Here is a 25,521-nt window from a genome sequence, read left to right on the forward strand (position 1 = left end):
TAGACCAATTGCTTGGACCAAGTTTAGAGTTAATACCAAAGCAAATCCAAAGTTGAGATTTAAGAGTAATGAGTCTGTTTTGCCTCAAAATGAGGCAGGAATCCACAATATTTTTTCTCATTATTTTCAAATTTCTTCCAATTTAATTTCACATACCAAGCACTTTACTCACTTGTGTAGATCATTAAAAAGAAAAGAAAAAAAATCACCATCACCTTGACATCCACATACTTCATCACAATGCAGGTGTGTTTTTTAATTATAATTTCCAATTCAGTACCAGGATTAGTCCAAATAATTTAATTATTCTTCCAAATGCTTTACCAAAACACACAGAGGATAGACTTTATTTCAAAATATAAACAGAGGGGAAGTGAAAAACACAATCCAATCTAAAAATCAATTAAAACTCCAAACACTTTTTTTGCTGAAACATCAACTTGCATCTTTTGTTAGAAGAGCCCGCTGGAGCAACTGCAATGCCCCACAGTAGAGTAAGCACATCCCAAAAGTGCTAGGTCTCACCATGTTGCCCAGGACAGCTGGAAGGAAAGCACATGGGATTCGGCACATTTTCACAGAGATCTGGCATACAGCATCAGCACACTCACTCAGGAACATGTTTAAGAAAAATTAAAAAAGCTAGATGGTGTTGCTAGAAAGCTTATTTGATGGCAACTTCAATCCATTCCAGGTCTCATGACAATACAGTACATTATTCCTGGAGGCAAACAGAATGCAGTTATCTCCAGCATCTCTTTTGGGTAGGGGGGCAGAACTGGATGAACATGGACTGACACAAAAGGGTTTTTACAGTAGGGTCTGCACAGCCAGACAAGATGGCTAATCTTTATAGCAGCAAGGTTCAAGCAGTTCCATCCACTAATTAACGCCAAAGAACAATGGGACACTAATATAAAAGCAGTCAGGGCCATCTGGTAATTCCAAATCTCTTCTCTTGTGCACTCAGAAGAGCACTTGTATTTTGAAGAATCTGTTTAGTTCTACTTAGAGGTTGTTTTTTTTTTGTGGGGTGAGGTCATTGCTTATTTATGCTGTCTTCCCAAGTTCAATTTTCTTCTGGATGGCACGTGCTGAGTGATAGATCAAGGAGTCAATGAATCCTGCAACTAGAAGGAAAAAACAGATGGATCAAGCCAGACATGCTTCAAACAGAGAGCAACTCCCAGGGAAAGAAAACACAAACCCTTCTGTCAGTGGAAAGGAATTCCAGCTCCACCAGACAGAAAACAGCTGCTGTTGCTCAGAAGAATAAGGTCCTCATCTCATCAGACAGACAAGATCCAGCTTGCAGGACAGAGGTAATCATGCTTCTCCAGAAAAAGATCTCTCTTGCAGAAGTAAAAATGAGACAGGCCGAGTCACTTGTGTTTACTGATGAGTGAGAAGAGTTTTGAGAGGAAGCTGATGCTGACAGCTCTATGCCATGTCATTGCCCTGACCCAGCTTGCCAGGAATGGCATGTTTCCCATTTCTCACTCATTTCACAGTAACCTTAAAAATATGCTACTCTACTCGATGCTGCCCTTGATGGATGCCTTTTATTGAAGACTGCTATGTTTACCCACCAAGGACAAAAAGCAAAACAAACTGATGCCTTCGGATTTTTCTGCAGTATTTTTCCCAAATCTCTCCAGCACTGAAGGAGCCTATTAATTCACCGCTTGTTTGGGACCACAGAAAAGCTCAGAATGGGTCTACTGCACCACGAAACCCAGACAACCCTGCATCCATCAAGGTGGCTTGCACAGGATAGGAACCCTGAGCTCCTGCCAGGGAGGGAACACAGGGTGCCAGTGAGCAAAAGTATTTTAAATGCCTTTACGAAGCTTCATGTTCTTTTCTGTTTTATTCAACACCTCAATCTAAGGAATAAGTAAGCAATTACTTGGCCCTACACAGACATTTCAATATTATATAAAGAGTAGCAGCTAAAATGGGAACTGAGTCTTCTGTTTATTTCTGTAGAATATGGAATTATTGGCCTTACTATCTGGTCTTTGAGTAATGCTTCAGATGACTGTCTTCTGTGGTTGTTTTGCCCTGAAATTATATCTACCTGTGGAATCAATTTGATGCTGTAACACAAAAACTGTTACGCAGCTGATTTAATCTGTCCTCTAGAATACGGAGTCTGAACACGGTGTATGGCAGCAAACACTATGAACTGGCTGTCAAACCTAATCAGTGCTAGAGGGCACTTGCATTTGTCATGAAAACAATTTTTTAAAGTGTTTCTCCGAGTCAGCCATAGAAATGAACACGAATGATCAAATTTGTTAGAGACAGAAATCCTGTTTAACAGTATCAGCTTAACTGAGCATTGTGACATCTCAGGTGATGGGAAAACCTTGCAGATAAAGGTATTACATGATATAGGTATGTGATACAGGTGTTAAGTGATATAGTAGCTGGCTTCTGAGGTCCACTAAGATCTGCTGACCAGATCTCCAGGCTGGCCCTTCACAGCCACGTGAACATCTCTGACTGTGTTTCAGAGCACCCTGGGTTATTAGCTGGAGTGCAAGGCTGGACCAAGACTGGTCTCTGTCACACACGTGGAGCTGAGCAGATACTGATTAGCTATTCCAGAAGCCAGCACTGAGAACAAAGTCCAGACACTCAAATAGCTCTGCAGGAACAGCCTCTCCTTACAGGACCCCATCTAGCTGTGAGGGCTCCTTTTAGTCCCTGCAGACCACTCACTGAAGCTCCTATGTCTGGGAACACAGTCTGAGACCTCTGAGATGGCTAGGCCCATGGCAACCTGGGTTCACAGATTTTACTGGCTTTGGTTCCACATGAAAGCAACTATCTGTCTACAGACCCAAGCTGGCCAAGGAAAACAGTACAGATGCATTCATACAGTATGTGAAGTACCACATTATTTGAAAACAAAATGTCCTGTAGATCATCAGAATTAAATATTATGATAGGCCTACATTATAATGAAATGAAATATTTCATCAAATGAAATATTATAATAGGTCTACATCACCTGCAGTGCTATTTACAATCTGATGCCACTTCCATGGGTCTGCAAAACATGCTATATACCCCTCCTGAAGGCTGAAATCATCTCTCCCCAAACAGGGAATTATCACTAGCCATGAACACTTTAGAAAGAGTAAGATGGCAAATGTTTACACTTTAAAAAGAAAAAAAGATCAAAAGGTTCAATACCTGTAAATATGCCTCCAACAATGGCACAAACTCCCGTGAGAAAGTGTGTAAAGGACCTAGAATGAACAACCACCATGAGCTCAGATACCGGTATGTCAGATAAGTAACAACTAATAAAACCTAATTAATTATCATAACGTTCATCATAGCACATAAGTATGCATTATATAAATATTAATAGCTGAAAATTAACATATTTAACAATTAAATAACACCTATTGGCTACAGAATGGAGCTTGTCACTGATACTTTTACTAAGCAGCATTGAGTAGCATTAGAGTAGCACACTCTAGTGAGTTCAATGGTAACACTAGGAGGCAAGTACTGAATTTATAAGCCTAAAGGACAGAATTTTAGTCCCTAAGATTTTATCCATTCCTATGCAGGCAGAATGCACAGGAGGCTGCTGTAACACAAAAATTAGATCCCTAAGCACATGTAAATACATTTTTAAGTATAGACATTGGCTGTCCCTCATTATGATCCTGAAAGATCAGACAGCTACAACCCCTTCCATTCTCCTACATGCATGTGATTAACAGAGGATCCGGAAAGAAAAAGGATGTTTCACACTGACAACAACATGCAGAAAAGCTCTAGCAAATGCAGAGTGAGTAAGCAGGCTGGATCAGCTTGGGTGCTGCTGTAAGTGTTGGTAAGATGGGTATGCTATATAAATCTAGTCTTCCCATTAAAAAAGACTTTGAAGAAATTAGTCTGGACCGAGAACCATTATGTCAGACTTCTCTTTGCTGCACCAGTTTCCTCCTCCGTTTTGATACTGGATTAAAACGCTTCAGGTGGTATCAGAAAAACCTCAATCCCTTTCAGATGTTCACACAGAGAGAAAGGGCATCTGGGAGTGCCTCTTCCTCTCCACTGACTGGGAAGGGGCTTGGATGGCTTTCAGGCGTTTGCACTGTTGTGTCTAAGTGAGGATAGAGTCTTAAGCTATGCAAAATGGCAAAAATCAATGGAGGGTGATGATATAGATTGACATGTCTCTTACCTGTGTTTCTCTGTCAGCTTCACCATCATGGGCGAAAGTTCATATAGCACAAATACACCAGGCAGACCCTGGTCTCCCAGTAGCCCATTGGCTATCTTCTCATGTCGTGTAACTGAAAACTGGTTAGTCCTTACCACCTAGCAGGAAACAAACACAGCAAATGTTTTGTTAACAAGGAATAGGAAAGGCTACTAAAACATGAGTTCAGTGAACTGTATCAGTGTAACCCTGCCCACTCACTTGTGGGGGGCCTGACAGTGCTTACAAAGGGTCATAAAAAAGCACTATCAGGATGAAGTCTATTTTTCCCTACAGGCTATCAGTTAAAGCCCCAGCTAGCCCAAGGAATGAGTGATGCATCAGTCCCCAGGCCAGACTGTTTTGGTCTCTGCTGGCAAGTAACGGCACAAGCTGCTCCTCTCGACCTCAACCCCAAGTCCACGTCATCTTCCACCAAAAAGTAGTCCACCTAAGCATGCTTCAGGAGACAGCACTGATACGAGAAAACCATATATATGCAAGAGTGAGAAAAATGGAAATAATACATAAAGGCAGGAGAGTGCCAGGGCTGCAGAAGGACACAGATTGCCCATCTTTACATAAATTAAGATCACCCTACAGCATTCTTCTGCACCCTGCCATTCTTCTACACGTTCATACTGGTCCCATTCTTAGAGCAAATCAATTGGGTTTCTGTAAAATGACATTATGTTCTATCATCCCTAATAAGCTATCTGACACAAATTACAGTCCAAGCTGAGAAAGATACTATCCAGTTTCTTCACCAAATTCCACATTTCAGGGTTCCAAGTACTGAATATATAACACAGCCCCTGGTTTACATCATGGTCTGCATGGATTCCTCTCCGGGTGACTAATAAAAAGCAATTCTTTTGACAGGAGAAGTCCCTTGAAAACTGAACAACAGCTCTACAGTAGCGTGCGAGATCGCATCAAGAGAAACAGAAGCCATGGCATACTGGGAGGTGGCCCTAAGAACAGGGCTCTGATTAACTATCCTTTCTACTTCAGGAATTTCAATCATCCACAAAAACTGCAGAGGCATCCTGAACCCAAGCAGAATGAACTTCAAACATGGTCTGAAGGTTCTCCCAATATCACATTATAGCAAGTAACTTCCATTCAACTTCCAGGAAAGAACAGATGGGTCTTTTTGTCTTTTCTAGGCAGGGGACTGAAGAAAGAGTGGTCCACATAAGGATTCATCACATGAGAACCAAGTCTCACAAACAGTTTCAATCTTTAGGGCAGATGAAGAAATACAAACTACGTCTACCTTTCAATGGATTCTCTCAGACCGCTCTGCCCACACTGCTCTAGGATGGCTTTGGTTGAAGGTCTGCATTGTACCTACTGTGGCTGTGTGGCTCCTCAGATTTGTGGTTCCTACGCAGCCTCTGACATAACTAATAATCTCCCAGTGATTTACATTCTGGAGCGCCTAAAGCAAACATGAAGGTTGCGTGGATGTGCAGTAGTATGTTGTTCTGATAGCAAGGATACGTGGTACCTGCCCGAGAGCGGGATGAGTTTGGGTGAATAGCCCGAGGTGGTAAGGGTTCCCAGTGTTGTGGGTTTGCACAGCGTTATAAAACTGCGTAGGACAAGAGAGTCAAAATCTGGCATAGTTTCATCCACAGGTAGATCAGTCCTTGTGCTGAACAAGCCCCAGAACCGCACTTGGGTTTCATCTCAGAGGAAGCTGCTTTGGCCTTAAAGGGAAGCTGGGCACGGACCACCCAAGCAGCATAGAAGATACAGAATTAAAACCTGGGAGACAGCTAGTGAGCTAAGCTGTCTTGTATGTGAATGTTCACAGAGCTACTGGGGCATATGGCACCTGTCTTTTCCTCACAGGCTTAGGTAAGTACAATGGGTAGCACTGGCAGTGAAGTCTGCACAACAGTCAAGCTGCTGCCTCTACTGGTGTCTTCTTTGCAAAAGAAACATAACAGCTTACATCATTCTGCTGCCCTAAGACTATGGAGGCCCAAATAACGATAACTGCCAGGTTTGGTATGGTTTGGTTTTTAAAAAGAGGTTCTCTGGAGATCCGCTACAGAATGATGAGGGCAACCCACGTGAATGCTTCCAAATGAATGAAAGAAATCACAGTTCTTTCTGCTCCCTCAGGCTGGCTTCAGAGGAGAGCATAAGTTTGTCTGTGCTCTCAGGATCTTCATCTCACCTTGTTATCTCCTTGGTAATTTGTTTATCCTACCTGTCCCAAAAGAAGGGCATATTCTGAAAGCAGGGCTGGAAGTCTAGCCACACTCTTTTGGAGGCTAAACGAGTTTTTAAATTGGAGACAAGCTGATCTTGGGTTACTCTCCAAAGAACGTTTTTAGGATCTATCTGCTGCTTTGACTTCTCCTGAGCATGCACTATGAGGGATTCATGAGGGAACACGATGAAAGTGGCATGGTCACTTTGATCTAGGTGGGATGGAAGACACTGAATTCTGCTTCATCACTGCTGTAACATAACAGATAACATTACACAATAGAAATTGTTATTCTTGCTGGGGTGGTGATCTGAATAAAGTCAAACAGATAGTCTCACTTCCACCAGAGGTCAGATATGGTCAGCGTCAGAATATGAGGAGAAAGTCTGAAGGCTTTCACTTGCCAAAGCAATAGGGAAAAAAGGTACTTACTTCACCATCTACTTTCATATACACCGTGGGGACCACTTTGACAAAATACTGAAACATCATGGAAGCTATAAGCAAAGACAGAGACACAATTAACCAGTGAAGAGCTGGAAAGCTTAACTGACACGTGCAGAAAGATGTTCTCTGACAAGTTGAACAAAACCAGTTTGTGTCTACCGAACAACAGCTACTGGAGGTTTTCAAGGACAGTAAAGTTAATGCCTGACACGAGTTTTCCTTTTGCCAAAGTGAATGTTGTTCCTGTTCTAACCAAACCCAAAACTTGGTTTTGGCCTTGACTAAATGGAAAATTTTCTAACAAACCAGTTTTCTTGCTATAGTTTCACCAGTACAACTTCTTGAAAATTCTTATTTTAGCTCATGAAAACCTTTATATTTAACAGCATAGCCCTAAGAAAACATACTCAAGTCTAAATGAGAATCCTCTATCAATGTCAATTAACGCTACAGTTTATTCCTGTAGAAGCATGGGTTTCATCGTATCAGGAGATGAAAAGGAAGATCTAGATCAGTGAAAAAAACAATAAAAAATAGGAGGAGTACCCCTCCTGCTGCCTCAGACCAGCCTGTCCCTTCAGTTCTCTTACAGATAATGGAAGCAGTCGCTTTGAAAACCTGTTTTCTGTGAAATTCCCTACAGGAAAAGATTATTCATCCATTTCTACAGCAGAAGTCATTCTCATATACAAGATCTTTAGCTGGTCTGCAGTAAACATAAATTTGACCTGCAATCTACTTCTCGGACTTCTTTTCCAGACCACGTCTTCAGTCCTAATTCCTCAAGAATGTGCCAACTGGTTCTCCAAGGCCCAGGATGGAAAGCTGCAGCCTAAAGAGAGAATTTTACCAGCCAGCTACGGGCCCCCTCTCAGAAAAACTACAGCATCACAATCGTATTGAACATTATCATACCTTTTCATTTTTCTGTATTTTATTTTAAGCACCATCCTTTGATTTGGGTACAAGAATTAAAATCAATGGTGGAAAATTTAAAAGAGCAGATTCAGGTAAGATTAACAATCCTACCACCACCTCAAAGCAAATGACTTCTCTCTCCAAGCTTTATAGCGCAAACTTTGCAGACTTCAGCAGATCTAAAAAAAGACTAATCTCTGCAGTGGCATATAAAGCAGTACAGTCAGGATCTTTCACAGAAAATGTACACAAGCAGGCTTGTGTGAATAAACCAAGATTAGAGTTTGAGCAGCAGCACATGAGGACAGAATTGCCTTTCCTTCTCAAGCCAGCAAACTGGAGCTATCTAGAAAAGATCAGCTATATTTCAACTTCACTGCAGCTGTTCAGCTGTTACTGTTGGGTAGACCAAGGTCAGGAAGACACCATGACTCTCCAGCAACTATCAGTTAGGCCTTTTTTTCTCTCTCCTGCATCTTCTGGTTACCTCCTACTGTGCACTGTAGCTAGACAGGGCTCTCCCTGAACTACACCTGATGCAGGCATTTAATAATGATGATGTGCTGTACCTGCTGTTGTGCATCCACGAACACTAAAAAGACAGATCTTTCTGAAAGATCACAGAATGAAAACACATTGGCGTGAATGGAGGCAGCTCTTCCAGAAAGAGCACAACGTGGAGGAGTCCACGTTCTACACAACACTGTCAGGGTTCTTGTGAAAGACCAGGAACTTTGCTCCTGTTCTCTTCTAACACTTATTAATATGGACACTTAAAAAGAGATTTCTCTCAGCAGGCTTTTACCTTGCTGTGCAGCAACGTCCGTCCCATCCAGAGGGTTCACAATGCCTGGATAATCCCTTCCAAATGAGAGATGCTTGATATAGTGCGTCATATTGATCTGAAACAGAAATGCTAATAACTCAAAACAACTGCACAGCATCCAAGGGGCAATGTAAGGGGCCTAAAGTTAATTATCTGTGTATTTTTCTGAGTGTGGTTCTGGAACAGAGACAGGTCTTCCCTTACTCTGCGCATCCTAACAGTAAACTACAAAGCACTTGCTCTTCTTATTTATTCATGGGAGATTCCAAGATGTGGAATTTCTCCTTTTCCTGCTGGAAATCCCCAGATCCTGCTGCTTCTCCCTCCCATCTACAGAGCAGGCTCTCCCACCCGCTCCTCTCCCTGCCATAGAACCACACTGTCAGCACCTTGGTGGCATAGGTACAGTTATCATCTGCTTTCCTTCCAGCACAAGGCAAACTCCAACAGATCCAGAAGCAGTTGTGAAAATGTCAGCCTTAGAAAACTGGAAAGCACAGATTAAGGAGCAAGGCACTCTCCAGAAGAGGGGAGCAAGCTTGCCAAGCAACACACAGATGTCCCAGAACATACTTCAGAGCCTTGTGTGAAAGCAGGTCCCAGGCTCTGCCCAGAGCCATAAAGCCAAATCCGGCCAGGATCAGTACACTAGGATCTCAATGTGGCAAAGGGAGGGAAATCCAGAAGGAAAATAGACCAAAAGAACCAGAACACTGTCTTGGGAACACTTACATTATCAAGTCCGAAGCTCTGCAGATCGTGAACTGCAATAGAAACATAGTTTAACAATATAGTTCAGACTGCAATAATGAGCCTATCTACTTTATGCTAGCTTATAAGGGAGCTCGTCTCATTTCCATTGTGATCTAAAATGGCAAGAAAATCACCTCGGTTTCTCGCTTCCAGTAGGGCATGTGATAAATAAAACTGCTACAATTCCCCTCCTGACATAGACTACCCACTGCTACAGTGAAGGAAAGTAACTTTAACTTGGGGTTACTTCAGATCAGGTATTTCAGTCCTCACCTGAATGTATTCTTAATCTATGGCAAAAACAAGATCCCAGGGGCAAGCAAGGAAAACTTCACTGCTATCTCAGTCACCACCTGATATGCATAACTCCTCTAACTACTGTAAAACACAGAGACACAGCAGATCTAAACTAACAACCGAGAAGAGCACACGCCTTAATATCATGTGCAAGTGCCCTCCAAAAACCATTATCATCTTAGCAACTCTCAGTGCTCTATCAGCCCTGTTACTGGCTGCCTGGAGTACACACAAGGACAGGAAAAGACTTGGCAGGGCCGGCCTGAGAAGGGTATTTGCAAATCACTGGTGAGGCCAAGGTAAACTCTCACCAGTGCTAGGATTTGGGCAATTTGGCCTGCCCCCCCCGCCCCGCTCTTCCTGCATGCAGCAATATGACAACAACAGCAGCACCATGCACCCCCAGGAGGGATCTGGCAAAGATATGGGCAACGGGATATCTTTCAGTTGGCTATTTAAATGACTTAAGGCAGTGCCAGAAGCATCAGTCGCAGGATGAAAATACAACTTGCAACTCAATTTCAGTATCGCTCCTACCAGGTTTATCCAAAGGGACACAGTCATCTTAAAGTAGACAGAAGCTGTGGCGCATTTTAACAGGTAAGTTCACATGCTCAGGGAGCCAGACCTCACCTTTCTTTCACCTCAGCCAAGAAAAACACACTTCAAAAATCACGGGCTGTTATTTGAGGAGCTGATGGACTCAGATCACCAAGGGCTGCTGTTAACCAAGATTAGGAATGCTGCTCCCTTGAAGGGTTTCTGATATACAGCCTAGCACAAGACAAGCTGCAAACCTAAAAAACTGATTGGAACTAGCCTCCCCTCTAAAACATTTATTTAACATGAGTGTGCTGTGAACTCATTTTTTTCCCATTAACATCTTTCAGTAAACCACCAGAAGCTTTACTTGTATCCCTATAAACCCCTTATAAACCCAAAGACATATACATGCAAAACAGAGAATGCACAGTTAGAAAAGGAAATGCTAAGCCTAAGCTATACACCTTCAAACACTCTGATCTAGGGAGAGGCCCTTGCATTTCAAAGTTAAAACGTTCAATGCTCAGAAACTAAGGCTGCAGTCACTGCAGTTAAGGCAATGGTTCTGCATTACAAAGAGCTCAGAGCTGCACCGGCTTCAGATATTCCTGTGGCTGTCTCTGACAAGCATGCAGACCTATCACTGCCACTAGCACAGTGGTTTGTGTGCCTGTGCTGGCAACTGGATCAAAGAACTTATTTGGCTTTAAAAAAGAAACTCCCACTAAAAATTTGGAAATGAATGTGAAATGGTGGGCAGGGAAAGGAAAGAAAGGAGAAGTGGCCTTGGGATTATGCTATGCCATTTTTCTCAACAGTTACCAGCAACACCCTGTTTCACGCTGCAGTATCATTTGCACTTAAAGCAAGAGTTAAGTGGCTTAGCTGCCAGTGAAGTGTCAAGTCCCACTGCCTTTTGTGCAGACACCAGCAAGCTAACCTTCAGTTAATAACAAAGTGCTACAGAGATCCCAGCTCTGGTGGATCTGCATTTAAACTGGACCTACTGCCAAAGGAATAAAACAGTCTTTGTTCCCCCATCTTTCTGTTGATGGCTCCTTTCTGTTCCACCCCCCTTTCAGTCATGAGCCACGTCAGAGAACATAACAGGCCAAAATGTAAGTATTGCTTTACGTGAGCCTGTTCTTCCAGCCAGAGCTGCTCCAGAGTAAGGTTAATCACGTCAGCTTTAACGCTTGGGTAGTCACATTTGTTAGCCTCTCAAGTGGGAGCTGAGTACTAGTAAGGCTGACAAATCCTACAGTAATAGCGCAGTACCAGAGAAATTCAAGGGCAGCACTTGACAAAGACCAGCCATTACCTAACCTGTTATACTAAGTTTACATTGCACCTGACCGATTTTAACAGGTATGGCTATCCAAAACAAAATTTCCCCACAGTGCTCTGCCATGCCTTCCACAGATAAAACACCAATTAATTAGTTTTTATAAAACTCCTCTCCAATAAATGATTTACAACTCTGTGAAAACACACTATTTATATGTTCAATTTCTAAAACAATGTTCCACCAGACCACAGGTTGGTTTATCTCTGATCACTGAGGATTATGCTAAGTATGTATGTATGTATGTACTCTAGGTTGCAGATAAATGTGTAGCTAACCATAGTTTGCTTAACATAAAACAACAGGCTGTTTAGCTTGCTTAGAGAAGAAACTGAGTGTAAAAGGAACTAGGCCTTAAGCCTTATTGTTTTAAGACTATTCATATTAGACATGTAACTAATGATTGGATATTGGTTTAGATATGATTAATAGAATGCAGGTGCATATAAAACAATATCTATGAGCTGCATAATTGTTCTATGAGATTCCCTCTTCATGGCTGGCTTAGAATCCAGCCAAGCTGAATCAACAGAGGAAGGATCATACATCTTAGACCTAAGACATGGGAGTAAGTGATTAACTTTAGAATAAGATAAATTAATAAAATAACCTGAGTAGTTTATTTAGAACTTCATAGGTACCTTTGAAGTGTAAGAAGATAAGTGATGATGGTGACCTGAGACTTTCTGCCTGTGACCACCAATCTTGGAAGAACCGAGACATGAGAATGGAGAATGGATGAGATAAGATGATGAATGATAAAGATATGAGAACAGAGAATCGGCTAGAAAATTACAGAGACTTTGGACAATGGGTGGCAAAAGGGTATATAAGATTTGGAAACTTTTGGAAGTGCACCATTCACTGCAGTGGTGGCCCAACTCCAAGTTGTGAATAAAGCAAACCTAGAGAAACCCATGGTTGAAAATTCTTTAACAATGAGGAAATGGAACAGAAGATCTTAAGAGACTGTCAGCTAGGACCAGAGACTGTTATTTCTGAAGAAACATGAACACATTCCTTCCTTTCCGTAACTGCAGCTAAGTGCCTAGCTAGGTAAAATGAAGAGACCTGTAAAACATCTTAAGTTTGTCAAGAAGTCTGCCTGGTTTATATAACCTAGTTTTCTTCACTGTTTTAGTAACACCATTTTAAGAACTGCTGTCTATCTGAAGACTTTGCCCCATCTTGCATTTCTGACCTGAACAACCACAAAGCCTCCCTGGACTCCAAAATTCAGTCCTTTACCTGTAAAACAGCACTTACTGCCACTCAGGACTCTGTCAATAAACACACAAAGACTGCAAGAAACCCAAGACATGGCTACCCAAACACGTTGCTCCAAGGTGAGCTAGGACACCAATTCTCAAACTGGGTATTAATTTTCTGGAGGAAAATATCTTACAGAAGAAGCACAGCAGCAGGAAGTTGATGAGTGGCATAAGGATGCATCATGAAAAGGTGATTGAGGTAGGGAGCAACACAGAAAATGTTGCAGCAAGGGGAGGGAGTGAGCAAAGCCGAGAGCCTGAAGCCCTCTACCAGATGTTACTGAGTCAAAACATCACATCTCAACCTGTAATCACCATGATTAGGATAAGAATTTGAGACAGAGGCAACAAAGGCAACCTCGTGGTTGGTGTCTACTACAGGCCACCCAATCAAGGGGAGCCTACTGACAAAGCCTTCTTACTCCCGCTACAGGAGGCGTCATGCTCACAGGCTCTCGTCCTGCTGGGGGACTTCAACCACCTCGACATCTGCAGGAAAAGTAGCACAGCGAGCGTAGGCAATCCAGGAGACTCCCAGAGTGCACTGAGGGTAACTTCTTAAGACAGGTAACAGACAGCCCTACCAGAGGAGATGTGATACTGGACCTGTCAGTCACCGACACAAGTGAGCTAATTGGCGACATCAAGACTGGAGCCAGCCTGGGCTGCAATGGTCATGCACTGGTGGAGTTCGCAGTCCTGAGGGATATGGGTCAGGTGAAGAGTAAAGTCAGGACCCTGAATTTTAGGAAAGCAAAATTCCAGCTCTTCAGTTAGTCTATAGGACCCCCTGGGAAACTGCCCTCAGGATCAAGGGAGCAGAACAGAGCTGTCTGATCTTTAAGGACGCTTTCCATAAAGCGCAAGAGCTCTCAATCCCCACATGGAAGAAATCAGGAAAGGAAGGCAAGAGACCGGCATGGATGGGTCGAGACCTGCTGGTCAAACTGAAGGGCAAGAAGGAAATGCACCAAGCAGTGGAAGCAGGGACAGGTATCCTGGGAAAGTATAGGGACGCTGCCTAGTTGTGTAGGGATAGATGGGGCCAGGAAGGCCAAGGCGTTGCTGGAACTGAACTTGGCAAGGGATGCAAAGAATAATAAGAAGGGCTTCTACAGGTATGTCAGTCTGAAAAGGAAGGTTAAAGAAAGCGTACCCCCTGATGAGCAAGACTGGCAAACTGGTAACAAGGGACAAGGAGAAGGCTGAGGTACTCAAATTTTTTGCCTCAGTCTTCACTAGCAACCTCTCTTCCCACACCTCTCCAGTGGGTGGACCACAAGACTAGGGGAGCAAAGGCCCTCCCACTGTAAGAAAAGATCATGTTCGTGACCACCTGAGGAACCTAAACATACATACGTCCATGGGACCTGTGAGGATGCATCCCAGAGTCCTAAGGGAATTGGCTGATGTAGTTGCCAATGTAGATGCCACTCTCCATATCTGGAAAGTCATGGCAGTCAGGTAAAGTCCCTGGTGACTGGAAAAATGGAAACACGATACCCATTTTTAAAAAGGGTAGAAAGGAGGACCCTGGGAACTACCATAGTCAGCCTCACCTCTGTGCCTGCATGGAACAGATCCTCCTAGAAGCTATGCTAAGGCACGTGTTGGACGGGGAGGTGAGTCGAGGCAGCCAGCACGGCTTCACCAAGGGCAAGTCCTGCCTGGCCAACCTAGCGGCCTTCTGTGATGGAATGATTACACCAGTGGACAAGGGAAGATCTACAAATGTTGTCTGTCTGGACTTCTGTAAGGCCTCTGACATGATCCCCCACAACATCCTTCTCTCTAAATCGGGAGAGATATGGATTTGATGGGTGAACTGTTGGATGGACGAGGAATTGGTTGGATGGTCTCATCCAGAGGGTAGTGGTCAATGGCTCAATGTCCAGATGGAGATCGGTGACAAGCGGTGTCCCTCAGGGGTCCGTACTGAGACCAATACTGTTTAATGTCTTCACCAATGACATCGACAGTGGGATCCAGTGCATCCTCAGCAAGTTTGCAGATGACACCAAGCTGAGCGGTGCAGCTGACACGCCTGAGGGATGGGATGCCATCCAGAGGGACCTGGACACACTCAAGAAGTGGGCCCATGTGAACCTCATGAGGTTCAACAAGGCCAAGTGCCAGGTCCTGCACCTGGGGCGGGGCAACCCCCGCTATCAATACAGGCTGCAGGACGAAGGGATTGAGACCAGCCCTGCGGAGAAGGGCTTGGCCGTACTAGTGGATAAAAAGCCAGCAATGTGCACTCGCAGCCCAGAAAGCCAACCGTACGCCCAGGCTGTATCAAACGAAGCATGGCCAGCAGGTCGAGGGAAGTGATTCTGCCTCTCTACTCCACTCTGGTGAGACCCCACCTGCAGCACTGCGTCCAGCTCTGGGGTCCTCACTACAAGACAGACATGGACCTGCGGGAGTGGGTCCAGAGGAGGGCCACAAAAACGGTCAGAGGGATGGAACACCTCTGCTGTGAGGAAAGGCTGAGAGAGTTAGGGTTGTTCAGCCTCAAGAAGAGAAGGCTCTGGGGAGACCTTATCATGGCCTTCCAGTACTTAAAGGGGACTTATAAGAAAGATGGGGACAAACGTTTTAGCAGGGCCTGTTGTAACAGAACACTGTGTAATGGTTTTAAACTAAAAGAAGGTAGATTCAGACCAGATACAAGGAAGAAGCTTTTTACGATGATGGTGGTGAAACCCTGGAACAGGTTGCCCAGAGAGGTGGTAGAAGCCCCATCCCTGGACACATTCAAGGTTAGGTTGGATGGGGCTCTGAGCAGCCTGATCTAGTTGAAGATGCCCCTCCTCATCACAAGGGAATTTGGACAAGATGACCTTTAAAGGTCTCCTCCAACCCAAACCATTCTACAATACTCTACAGTGCCACTATTATTCTGGCCACTGTGTACTTGTATATATACACTTGAGGAAGTCCTTTACAACTTAAATTTTACTCTAAAAGTTCTGAATTGCTTTAAAATTCACCTGAGGTATTCTGCAAAATATCCCTTCAAGAGATACTGATATTCAAGTCCTGGACTTAACACTTTACTTGAGGTTGGTTTACAGCAGAGCAGCAAAGTTTTGTAGAACAAGTGAGACTGAGATTGCCCAGAAACATCCTCCTCCAAGTTCTGCCACACCCATGTGGCAGCACCTCCAGAAAACACTCTTCTATTTGCTCATGATGGTTCTAAACCTCCGTAACAAAACTTCAACAATGTCCTCCCCACTGAAGCAGTGCTCTTGTTATTATGGACAGCAATCCAAAGATATTCAAAGAAAACTGTAAGATACAGTTGGAAGCTAAAAGGTAACAATAAGCAGGAAAAAGAAAATACTTTACCATGTACATGAGACTGTTGGAAACTTTTTCCTGGTGCAAAGTGGAAATTTCCAGCTACCTGCAAGAGATAGTAATCTTTCATTAAAAGGTCTGAATCTATATAAATCAAGCAGTGGTTTAAAAAAAAATCTAAAAATCCAAACAACAGTACAAGATATATAGCAAGTAACTCATTTTCATAGGTGACAATATCAGCAGATACTATCCTAAGAGGTATGAATTTCCCCTCTTCCTCACAGGCAGTCAGGTGGAAAGCCATAATTACATACTGATGTTGATACTAACTGTTCTATGCACATTACTTTAGTGGACATAAAAATGGGAAGAAGGAGGAATTAAGTCTACTGGGAGGGAACTGAATGCTGCTGCAGGAAATACAAAAAGCTAACATACAAAAAGGAGTGGAGAAAGTAACTGAGAGGGAGAGTAAGCAGGGTAAGAAAACCTTTAATACAACAAACCACAGTGATCCTACATATGCATCCATGAAAATAAGCTGCATATAAAAATAATGCACTAAACCTAAAAAAAAAAAACCAACCCCAAAACCAACCCAAAAAAACCCACAACAAAAAAAACAAACAGAAACAAACACCACACTACCCCCCTTCCCCAGTAAAAAAAAAAAACAACACAAAAAAGAAAAGACAAAAGTTGTTAAACTTTCATCCTAGAATCTGAAAGGGATATGGATATTAGGTGCCAATCTTCCCTGACACTTAACTAGCAATCATACACACTCCATGCCATGCCATGCCACGCCACACCTGCCGCCCCCCCCAAGATCTGAATGTGCCAAGCTCACGTGCTACATTACACCTTGGGTGCCTGCAGACCTGATGAGAGTGGAGATGTGCAAAATTCCACATGCATAACAACAGCTCCCAGAAATTTCCCCAGTGACACCCACCCTTGGACCCTTGCTACCTCCAGCATTTCCCTTTGAATCTTTCCTGCTCATCACACTTCGTGATAGAGCGTCCCATAATGATTCCTTACCCATGATGACGCTCAAATCACAATCTCTGGCTTTGTGAGTAAAAGGTTTAATTTCCAGAAATAAAGAATGTGGTCTCCAAGAAGAGTACACAAAGATGTAAAAAAAACCCCAAAACAAACAAAAAAAACCCCAGAAGAGTTTGAATTAGAAGAAAAAATTAGCTTGGGCCTGACTTCTAAAATGTACTTGGGTACATACCCTGCATGTCCAAGTGTTCTGGGTTTGGTAACCCACCAAATGACAGTGTAGTTACATAGTTACATGGTATATCTCATGCTACACTCTCCTACACCAGCTGCAAAAAACACCTCTCTGAGTGTTTACAGCTTTGACAACCAACTCCAACAGCCTTGCTTCCACTGTTTTTCTAAGGAAGATAACATTTCGCTCTCTCCAGCACCTCTGCTGGCAAGCTGTTGGTTACTGTTATCTCCAGCATCCACTGGTGGTATCTGTTTTAAGATTAGAAAGGCAGGTGGGACACTCTAACCTCAATGAAGCTACCTCTCCTCCTCCAGTAACCTCGACAAAAAGACTCACTAGCTAGATGGTAGGAAAAGCTAAGCTTCGCCAGCCAGCATGCTTCCTACCAGCCCACACAACAAAACAGAGAATTAACCCCTTCCCACCACTCTTCCTGACTCTCCTACTGAACCCCTTTACAGGCACAAGCATCTGGCTGAGCCCAGTTATTATATTGCAGTCCTGTAAACACCTAAAGCTGGAAAAGGAGAGGAACGCCCTGACTCTGCCTTTCCACAGTCATCACCATCATGCAGCAGGTTCACAGCAAACCCCATCTCTCACCTTGTTGACCTCTAGGAAACCATACACTTGGCAGCCCTCGTTCTTCTGCTCTTGCATTTTCTGGCTAAACCCTTCCCTCTTGCATTGCTCTATGCTGTCCGGGTTCTTGAAGGCCCAGCCTCGCCGCCTGTATGCTTCTCTGACATCGTCACAAGTATTACAACACCTGCAAAAAGACAAGCACCATCTTACCATCTTTTTCACTATAAAGAGATGCTCCAGCTCAGGACTTGCATCCTTGGTGGATTTTTCTTCAACAAAGCAATAAAGCAAACATCAGGGACTGAACCCTAAAAGGTGGCCTCATGCTCCTGAAGGAGCTCGAGCTTCTTGACATACTTTTTGAGGTTTTGGCATGAGGATGCAGGCTTTTTTAATGCAGTGCTTGAGTCTGAAGAGGGCTTTGCCTGTCCACTTAGACAGCTACGTCACTCCTGGGCAAAGAAATCTGCTGCAAAAATGACATCAGTGTCCCACAGCTCAGAGCAGTTTGGAATTTCCCCATGTGAACAAAGCACCTGCCTGTTTCTATTCCTCCTTTCCTCTCTTTTTAGGGCAAGACTATCAACAGTGGAGGGAGGGTTAATGGCAAACTTTCTTCATTACTTTTCTACCTCTGGATAACATCTTGGTCCCTGGAAGAAACCGTTTTCTTTCTTGCTTCCATGTTTTGCTGGACTAAAGAAAAAGCTGAAGCCTGGAATCATGACTCCCTCAAGATGGAAACACCTCTGGGGAAGGATGCAACTTGACAGATGGACAAACCAAGTTACTACAGAGACAATAATAGCGAGGGATAGTCCAGAACCTATGGGCTACCACGGATCTATTCTTACAGGAATTTGCAGGTAGGAGGAATGAGAAACACCAAGTGACACCTGTTGGTTGTGAGAGTGATAAATGCCTGGTCTTTGCTCCCGTAAGGATGCAAAGCCTGCAGCAGAAGTGAGAAGGCAAAGCCATAAGCAGGTTTCATTCCAAGACAGCTCACGTAACGGTGAAATAATTTACACAGCTCCCCTCTGGACAACAAATAACCCCAGAAAAGATTCTGTTTGATGAGATACAGCCTTTGTGCTGCTGCAAAGGTAGCGCAATTTGCGCTGCCCTTAAACAGGCATGTGGACAAACCAGAGAACCTAACTCTACACGGTCTTAACAATCATGAGCACAGCTTCCAAAGGCAGACCAAAACCACAACGGTTCTCATCATTCTCTGAACGCGGGCCCAGGAGGATTTCATTGCACAGACCTTCACAGACATTTTTAAGACAACCACACATGCAACATAACTGTATTACTTCAAGCACTAAGAAGATACAAAAAGGTGTAAAGGTTACCGAATATCCTCCGACTCTGCCCCGTAACAGCTCTCGCAGCGATCCGCATCCAAAGAACTTGGATCAAACACTTTTTCTTCTTCTTTCCCCAGCTCTAAGACAAAAGAGGATGCAAAGCGATGAGGCGTGACTAGAAACACTATCTTGTACTCTTGTTCCGTTCTGTGCGCAACAACTGTTCTACACACTCGGAAGCTGTGTGTCCTGTACCCAAAGCCCACCTGAAACGGTATGCGCAGAGCCTGTTGAGGTGTGAAGTAAGACTAAGAAGCAGAGTGGCATCTGTCATCTCAAACGCACCCTCCAGAGCAAGAACTGGCTATCTGTAAGCCTCGCTGGAGCGCTGAGCAGACGTTACTTGCCTAAAGGCTTTGTTAAAACATTGTCTACTTCAGACAATGTCACACAGTAAATGGCGACAATTGTAACAGGACCTGTTACACAAACAACATTTTAAATAGCAGTCAATGGTAGTCAATGCAGAATCCTGTCCCAAGACATGTAGGGAACATGGTTCTACATTGCTGTGAAACAAGATCAGAGGAAGAGTCTCCCAAGTGGAAAATCAGCACCCAGTCCTCCAAGATGACAATGCTGACAAGGCACACGCGTTAACCTCTGCTCCCTAGAAGTCTCCAAGGAATTTCTACCTTCTTCGTGACTTAACAATTCTGACAATGTCTGTGCCACGTTGTGTGTTGCATGTGCAGCCACAGTATGGCTGGGGCACAAACTCATGGAATTTCATGGTCTTACATGCAGAAGGCTGAACAGGGACAAAACCACTGGCTCTTACAATAAGAGGCCCCCTTAAATCCAGTCTGTTTCAACACACAAACCCTGAAGGACAGGACCAGGTCTCTTGCGTTACAAAAGCCCTCTAAGGCTCACTATCCAGGCGCTGCTGCACTACCCTCTATAAGCCTTGAAAAGGTGGCTCCTTGCATCACTAATGCTGGGGAAGGGGATAAGGTACATAGACAGGCACTGCAGAGGGGATAAAACATTACCAGGGCCCTGTTTGTTGAGACTGGGAGGTATAACAGACAGATGGAAGCGAGTATTAAACATGTCTGTATTTTGTACTAGCCACAGAAAAAAGAGATTTTAATGGAAAAGTATGAAATATGCATGAAAATCAGTCATTAGCCTTACTTCTTTAATCACATACTTTATGGCAACTACCCTCAAGAAAATAAGAACTTTTAGGAAAATATCCCCATTAGTAAACAACTGTGTGAGACTTACTTTCTAAAGCTTGCAACATTCAAAGCAGCTGAAAGCACACTTAAGAATTCATTGTTCAAAACGTGGTATGGCTTTTAATCTCATAATTACACTCAAAGACAGCACCAGGAAGCATAGAGCTAAACAATCGCTACACTTCGTCAAAGCCATGATTCCCACCCCTTCAACAAGAACACCTGCACGACGCATGGAGTCTTTCAAGACACAGCAACCAGTAACAGCTTTTTAAATGGAATCAGCAGCTGCCTGTTGAGTTGTCTCAGAGAGATAAACCCAGAGGTGATGCACATAGTCTGGATACTACAAAGAAACTGCAGTACATAGAACTCTACATGCAGGGTTTCTTGCAATTAACACAGTCCTCAACTTGCATGCAGATATGATACATGAAATTGGATAACTCTGTCCACATTAAAAGGAAGGAAATGATAAGAACCACCAATAAAGAATTCAATCATTCCTCGTCATTCAATGGAAAGGAATAAGACAACATCCAAGCACAGAATGCAACCTACCACAGAAATCATTCAGCTATTAACTAGTTTAATCTAACTATGATTAGGAAAAGCCTCCAGATACTACTCCATGAAATTTGGGTATGCTTTACTAAATTTAAGGTCCATACTGCTACAGCTGCCATTTAAGTAACTGACTGAAGTCAGTATGACTAATAGAAACTGATAATCATAGAGTTTAATGAAGATGGCCGGATGCTTCTGATCTAACCTGCAACATGGCTGATGGAAACCAAACTAGCCGCCTGCTTCTTCCAGACAGCAGAAGAAATTGCTTGTTGCCTGCGATGCATCTGATCTCTTTGGAAATGCCTTTTCTAGGTGAGACCATTCGCTTCTTACGAGTTTCTCGCCCTCTTCCTTGATTATACAAGGAGCCAGAGCAACGACGGAGTAATGCCAACAGAGACTGGCAGTACAAGTAAGGCAGGAGGCCTACATGCCTTAACAGAGAATTAGATACAGAACAGCTGGTTTTGTCCCCAGGCATTACGTCTGTAACACCACAACCTCTGAACACAGAGAGGCTGCTGAGCAAAACAGCAGTAAAAGCACTACCACCACATTCCCGTGACAGCAGGAGAAACTCCCGTACCCACCAATCGTTCAGCTCTTGGCTTAGTTTAGCCTTGCAACTTCAAGAACAGAAAAGTTCAACCTGAGTGATACAAATCAACAAATTCAGCTCGTGCCAACACGTAGAACTACACCATCTCCCAGAAAAAGTAATAAGGAGCTCGTCTTTTGGAAAGGAAAAGTCAGGACAGTATTACTGTTAGATTGCAACACTTTGCCAGAATCGCTTCTGGTTTGCCTCGAAGCGCAACGATGAGTCATAACACGAAACGAACGTAAAGGCGAGGTTTAGGTAGCCAAGGACCACTTACTACAACCTGTAACCGATAAACCAACTAAAATATATTTATCTAGGCAGGCATTAACACACGCAAAGTAAATGTAGTAAGGTGCAAGCTTGGGCCTAAGGGTCGAGTCACTGGAGCCTTCCCTGGAGAGAGGCTCTTTCCTCTAACCAGGTTGTCCCATTTGCCAGCCCACTGTGATTTAAAGATACAACCAAAGCCCAGTTTTGCCAGAACAGCTGCTCGATTCCTAGTTGTAAAAGAGCATTCACGCAGCAGCTTTATTCCTGAAATGCATCCGTGAGTCCTTGTCCGAATTTCAGAGGGACTAGGCAAAGATTTGCCTCGCAAAAGTAGCAAGTATAACAGCAGTTCACCTGAATCTGTCACTTCAATAGATCTGCGTGCTATAAACTCTTCAAAAGTTTGTGGTCTCTAAAAGCTCTTCAGCTGTCACTTGTTCCCTCAAAACCAGGCATACAGTGATGGAAAGACTACAAGAGCATCCATCCAAGAAAGGCAGAATAGCACCTTACCGTGTCTCTCGGCTTCCGGAGTCACACGGTTGCCAGCTTTATCCAAACGTTGTTTAAACAGATTGTGCTCTACATCCAGCTGCTGCTCTCCTGCTACGTCCATGGCATCGATGCTCAAATCTGAAATCAGTGAGCAAGGAAAGTAGTCTATAAACACACATTTGTTACGGCCTGTGGCAGGCTGAGGAAGCATTCAGCCAGTGAAAATACAGACTCTTTCAGCGAGGGCGATAAGAGCGTGCCAAAGTGGAAGAGTGTGTATGGCTGGGGCCAAGTGACGTACAGGGAATAAAACGCGTGTTGCAGCACCCTGAACGACCCTTCCAAACACGGGGTTGGGTTTGATGTACCAGAAGGACGGCTTCCAGCTGCCCAGAAAGCGTTACCCTGAAAGGTAATACACTTAAGGCAAAAGAAACCAAAACCAAACCCCTCAAAGCCCATAACCATTTCCAGGAGTACAGGAGTTAAGCTTCAAATTGGTTGAAAGCTGCCTCCTCCCTCCCTCTACCTCCTCACCCTTCCCCCTTCACCATCAGCACATTTCCTCGTGACCCCTTTTCACAAAGAAGATTGAGAGGGTCTGTGGTCTTGGCCTGGTATCAAAGCACCGTGATGCACTTGCTGGCTACATGCTCGTACAAGACTGACAGCTTCTCTGCACAAAACACCAGGGGCTTCCAAACTCTCTGGCCTTCCTGTGCCCTTTTAAACGTGAAGGCGGCAAAGAGCAACAATATCTCAGGTGGTCACAGGGAAGTCAGACTCACTGTGTTTAAAGCCCAATGCATTACCCAAAGGAATCACCGCAACAGAACAAGAGCCAGGGAAGATTAGCGCACGGTCGGATAACGTGCACAGTAGTGGTAAGCAGTAAGACTTGCAAGATTTTCCATCACTTCACCCTGCAGCTTTGTTTTGAATTTAGTTAAAAGGTAATCCGACTATTAACGCTCACTCCGGTTTTAAAAATTTGGGGGAAAGGTTATCACATGGCATTGGCGTTACGGTCAGAACTGAAGTACAAAAACCACAGAAAAGTTGCGCCTCGCCAAGTAACTTCCCAAGGAGAAACACTCTAAAGTGTTTCAACAACAGTACAGTCAAATCTCGAGTCCCGAGCACCGAACACCGAACGCTGTGCCAGCTTTTTCAGTGTGACCCAGCTCTCTGACAAAGCACCACACCGTACAGAAACGTAAGGGGGTTTGTATCTTAGCCTCACGTATCACCTCGAAAAATAATACAGCCTGCCTGGAAGTGCTGGTTTGAGTGCCCAGCGGGCCTGGCTGGAATCACCGCGGAATCACCAGGGGTCACCAGTTCCTCCCTGTCTGTGGCCCAAGCAGCAGCGCAGCACTTGGAAGCAGCGGGCACACCGAGCCTGTCGGGCCCTCGGCAAGTATGAAAATTGTTCCCAACATTCAGAAGGCTGACTCACAAGCACAAGGCATATGTGGAAAAATAACATCGAGATTGATCTTCAGTTTATCTCCCCTTGATTTGTCAACGTACAATTCCGGATGAACCTAGGAACAAAGGAAAAACAGAGTCCTGTTTCACTTGGAAGCCAATCAAAAGGCCGCTTTCCCTCGGCTGATTTTTAAGACTTGGGATTCAAGAGACACCTGAGCTGCTGCCTCCCACCGCAGCCAAGCGCTTGCCATTTCTAACGCTTTGTTTTAAGAAAGCTACTAACTCGGGAACCTTAGAACCTGGGGTGGGGACGGGGGCTCCCGCAAGGAGCCTCCTCGCTTTCCTTTGCATTGCCTGCTTGTAGGCGGCAGAGGCAGCGAGAAGAGACTTTGAGACGCTCTCCTGCGGCCGCGTTACAGGAAGCCCCGAGCCACCCTTGGCGCCAAGCGGCTTTCGGGGAAGGGCAGCCCGCTCCCGGCCTCAAGGCCGCCAGCTCGGAGAAAGAAAGAAAGAAAAAAACCCCACGCACATCTGCGGCGGGTGAAGCTGCCGCGTGGGCAGCCCGCAGGAGGCGGCGGAGGAGGAGGCGGCGGCTCGGCGGGGGTGCGGAGGCACGGCAGGCCGCCCCGGGCCGCAGGGCCGCCCCGGCCAGAAGCAGCATCGCGGGGCCGGGCCCCCGCCGCCGCCGCCGCTACTCACCTCCTTGGTGAGGTAGTACTGCAGCTCCGAGAAGAAAAGCAGCACCATGATGAGCCCGCTGACAACCGTCACTGTCGGGGAGACGAGAACCGCCGTCAGCCCCGCCGGTCGCGCCCGCCTCGCCTCGCCTCAGTCCCGCCTCAGCCCGCCCGCCGCCGCCGCCGCCCCGAGCCGCTGCCGAGCGCCGGCCCGCAAGGCCCCCCCGCCGCCGGCCCCCGGCCGCCCTCACCCCGCCCGCTCACCCAGCGCGCCCCCGCACGTCTTGACCCGAAAGTCCTCCAGGGTCTTGGGGAAGGCATCGAACCGCTTCAGCCGCCACAGCGAGTCCATGGCGCCGCGCGGCCCGGAACGAAACCCGCCTTCCGGCGCCGGGCCGGCACCGCCCCGCCACCGCCCCGCCGGGCAGCGCGGCCCGAAGCCGGCCGAGGGGGCGGGCGGGGAGGGGCTGGGGCTCGGGCTCCCGGGCTCCGAGGGGGCGGGAAGGTCCTCGCTGCCGCCTCGCCCTCTTCTGACCCTCCCTGCCAGCGGCCCCCGAGGGGGGGCTCTCGAGATCACCCGGTTAGCTGGGAAGGGCTTGAGACCGAGGCGGAGCTGCTGGCAGAGAGCAGTTTTCCCCAACCTCCAGCTAGGAGTATGAAAATATTCTTTCTTGGCAAATGAAGTCAAATAACAGAAGCAATTCCTAAAGGAGTTTTATGGCTTATGGAACCTGCTCCGTTTGAATTACAATACCAAGGTCTGCCAACGGAAAGCCAAACCAGGTAAAAAGAGGGTCCCTAATCTGCTAAGCATCTAGAGCAGACTAGGTGGGAAACTCGGGCAGCCAGCTCCGGAAGGGGAACGCGAGGTGCTGAATTAGAAGCCGGTAGCGCGCACGGAAAGCAAGAC

General features: G+C 45.2%; 1 protein-coding gene across 3 annotated transcripts; it reads right to left on the minus strand.

The window, feature by feature from the left end:
* Positions 1–222: 222 nt before the first annotated feature.
* Positions 223–25,045, minus strand: LOC126045908 (endoplasmic reticulum-Golgi intermediate compartment protein 3). 3 transcript variants are annotated; one of them, XM_049817586.1, is made up of 13 exons: positions 24,876–25,045; positions 24,634–24,704; positions 23,960–24,047; positions 22,519–22,638; positions 19,360–19,453; positions 18,020–18,185; positions 16,213–16,270; positions 9,382–9,413; positions 8,629–8,725; positions 6,891–6,955; positions 4,214–4,350; positions 3,205–3,260; positions 223–1,130 (listed from the first exon to the last, which is right to left on the minus strand). In XM_049817586.1, exons 1-13 carry the CDS (start codon positions 24,961–24,963, stop codon positions 1,051–1,053), a joined length of 1,152 nt encoding a protein of 383 aa, XP_049673543.1. In that variant the 5' UTR covers positions 24,964–25,045; the 3' UTR covers positions 223–1,050. The 3 variants fall into 3 exon arrangements, with proteins under 3 accessions (XP_049673543.1, XP_049673545.1, XP_049673544.1); XM_049817588.1 differs by having other exon boundaries at positions 24,901–24,984; XM_049817587.1 differs by lacking the exon at positions 24,634–24,704 and having other exon boundaries at positions 24,876–25,033.
* Positions 25,046–25,521: the final 476 nt, after the last annotated feature.

The sequence above is a fragment of the Accipiter gentilis genome, chromosome 14 (assembly GCF_929443795.1).
Source record: "Accipiter gentilis chromosome 14, bAccGen1.1, whole genome shotgun sequence".
Classification (NCBI taxonomy): Eukaryota; Metazoa; Chordata; class Aves; order Accipitriformes; family Accipitridae; genus Astur; species Astur gentilis.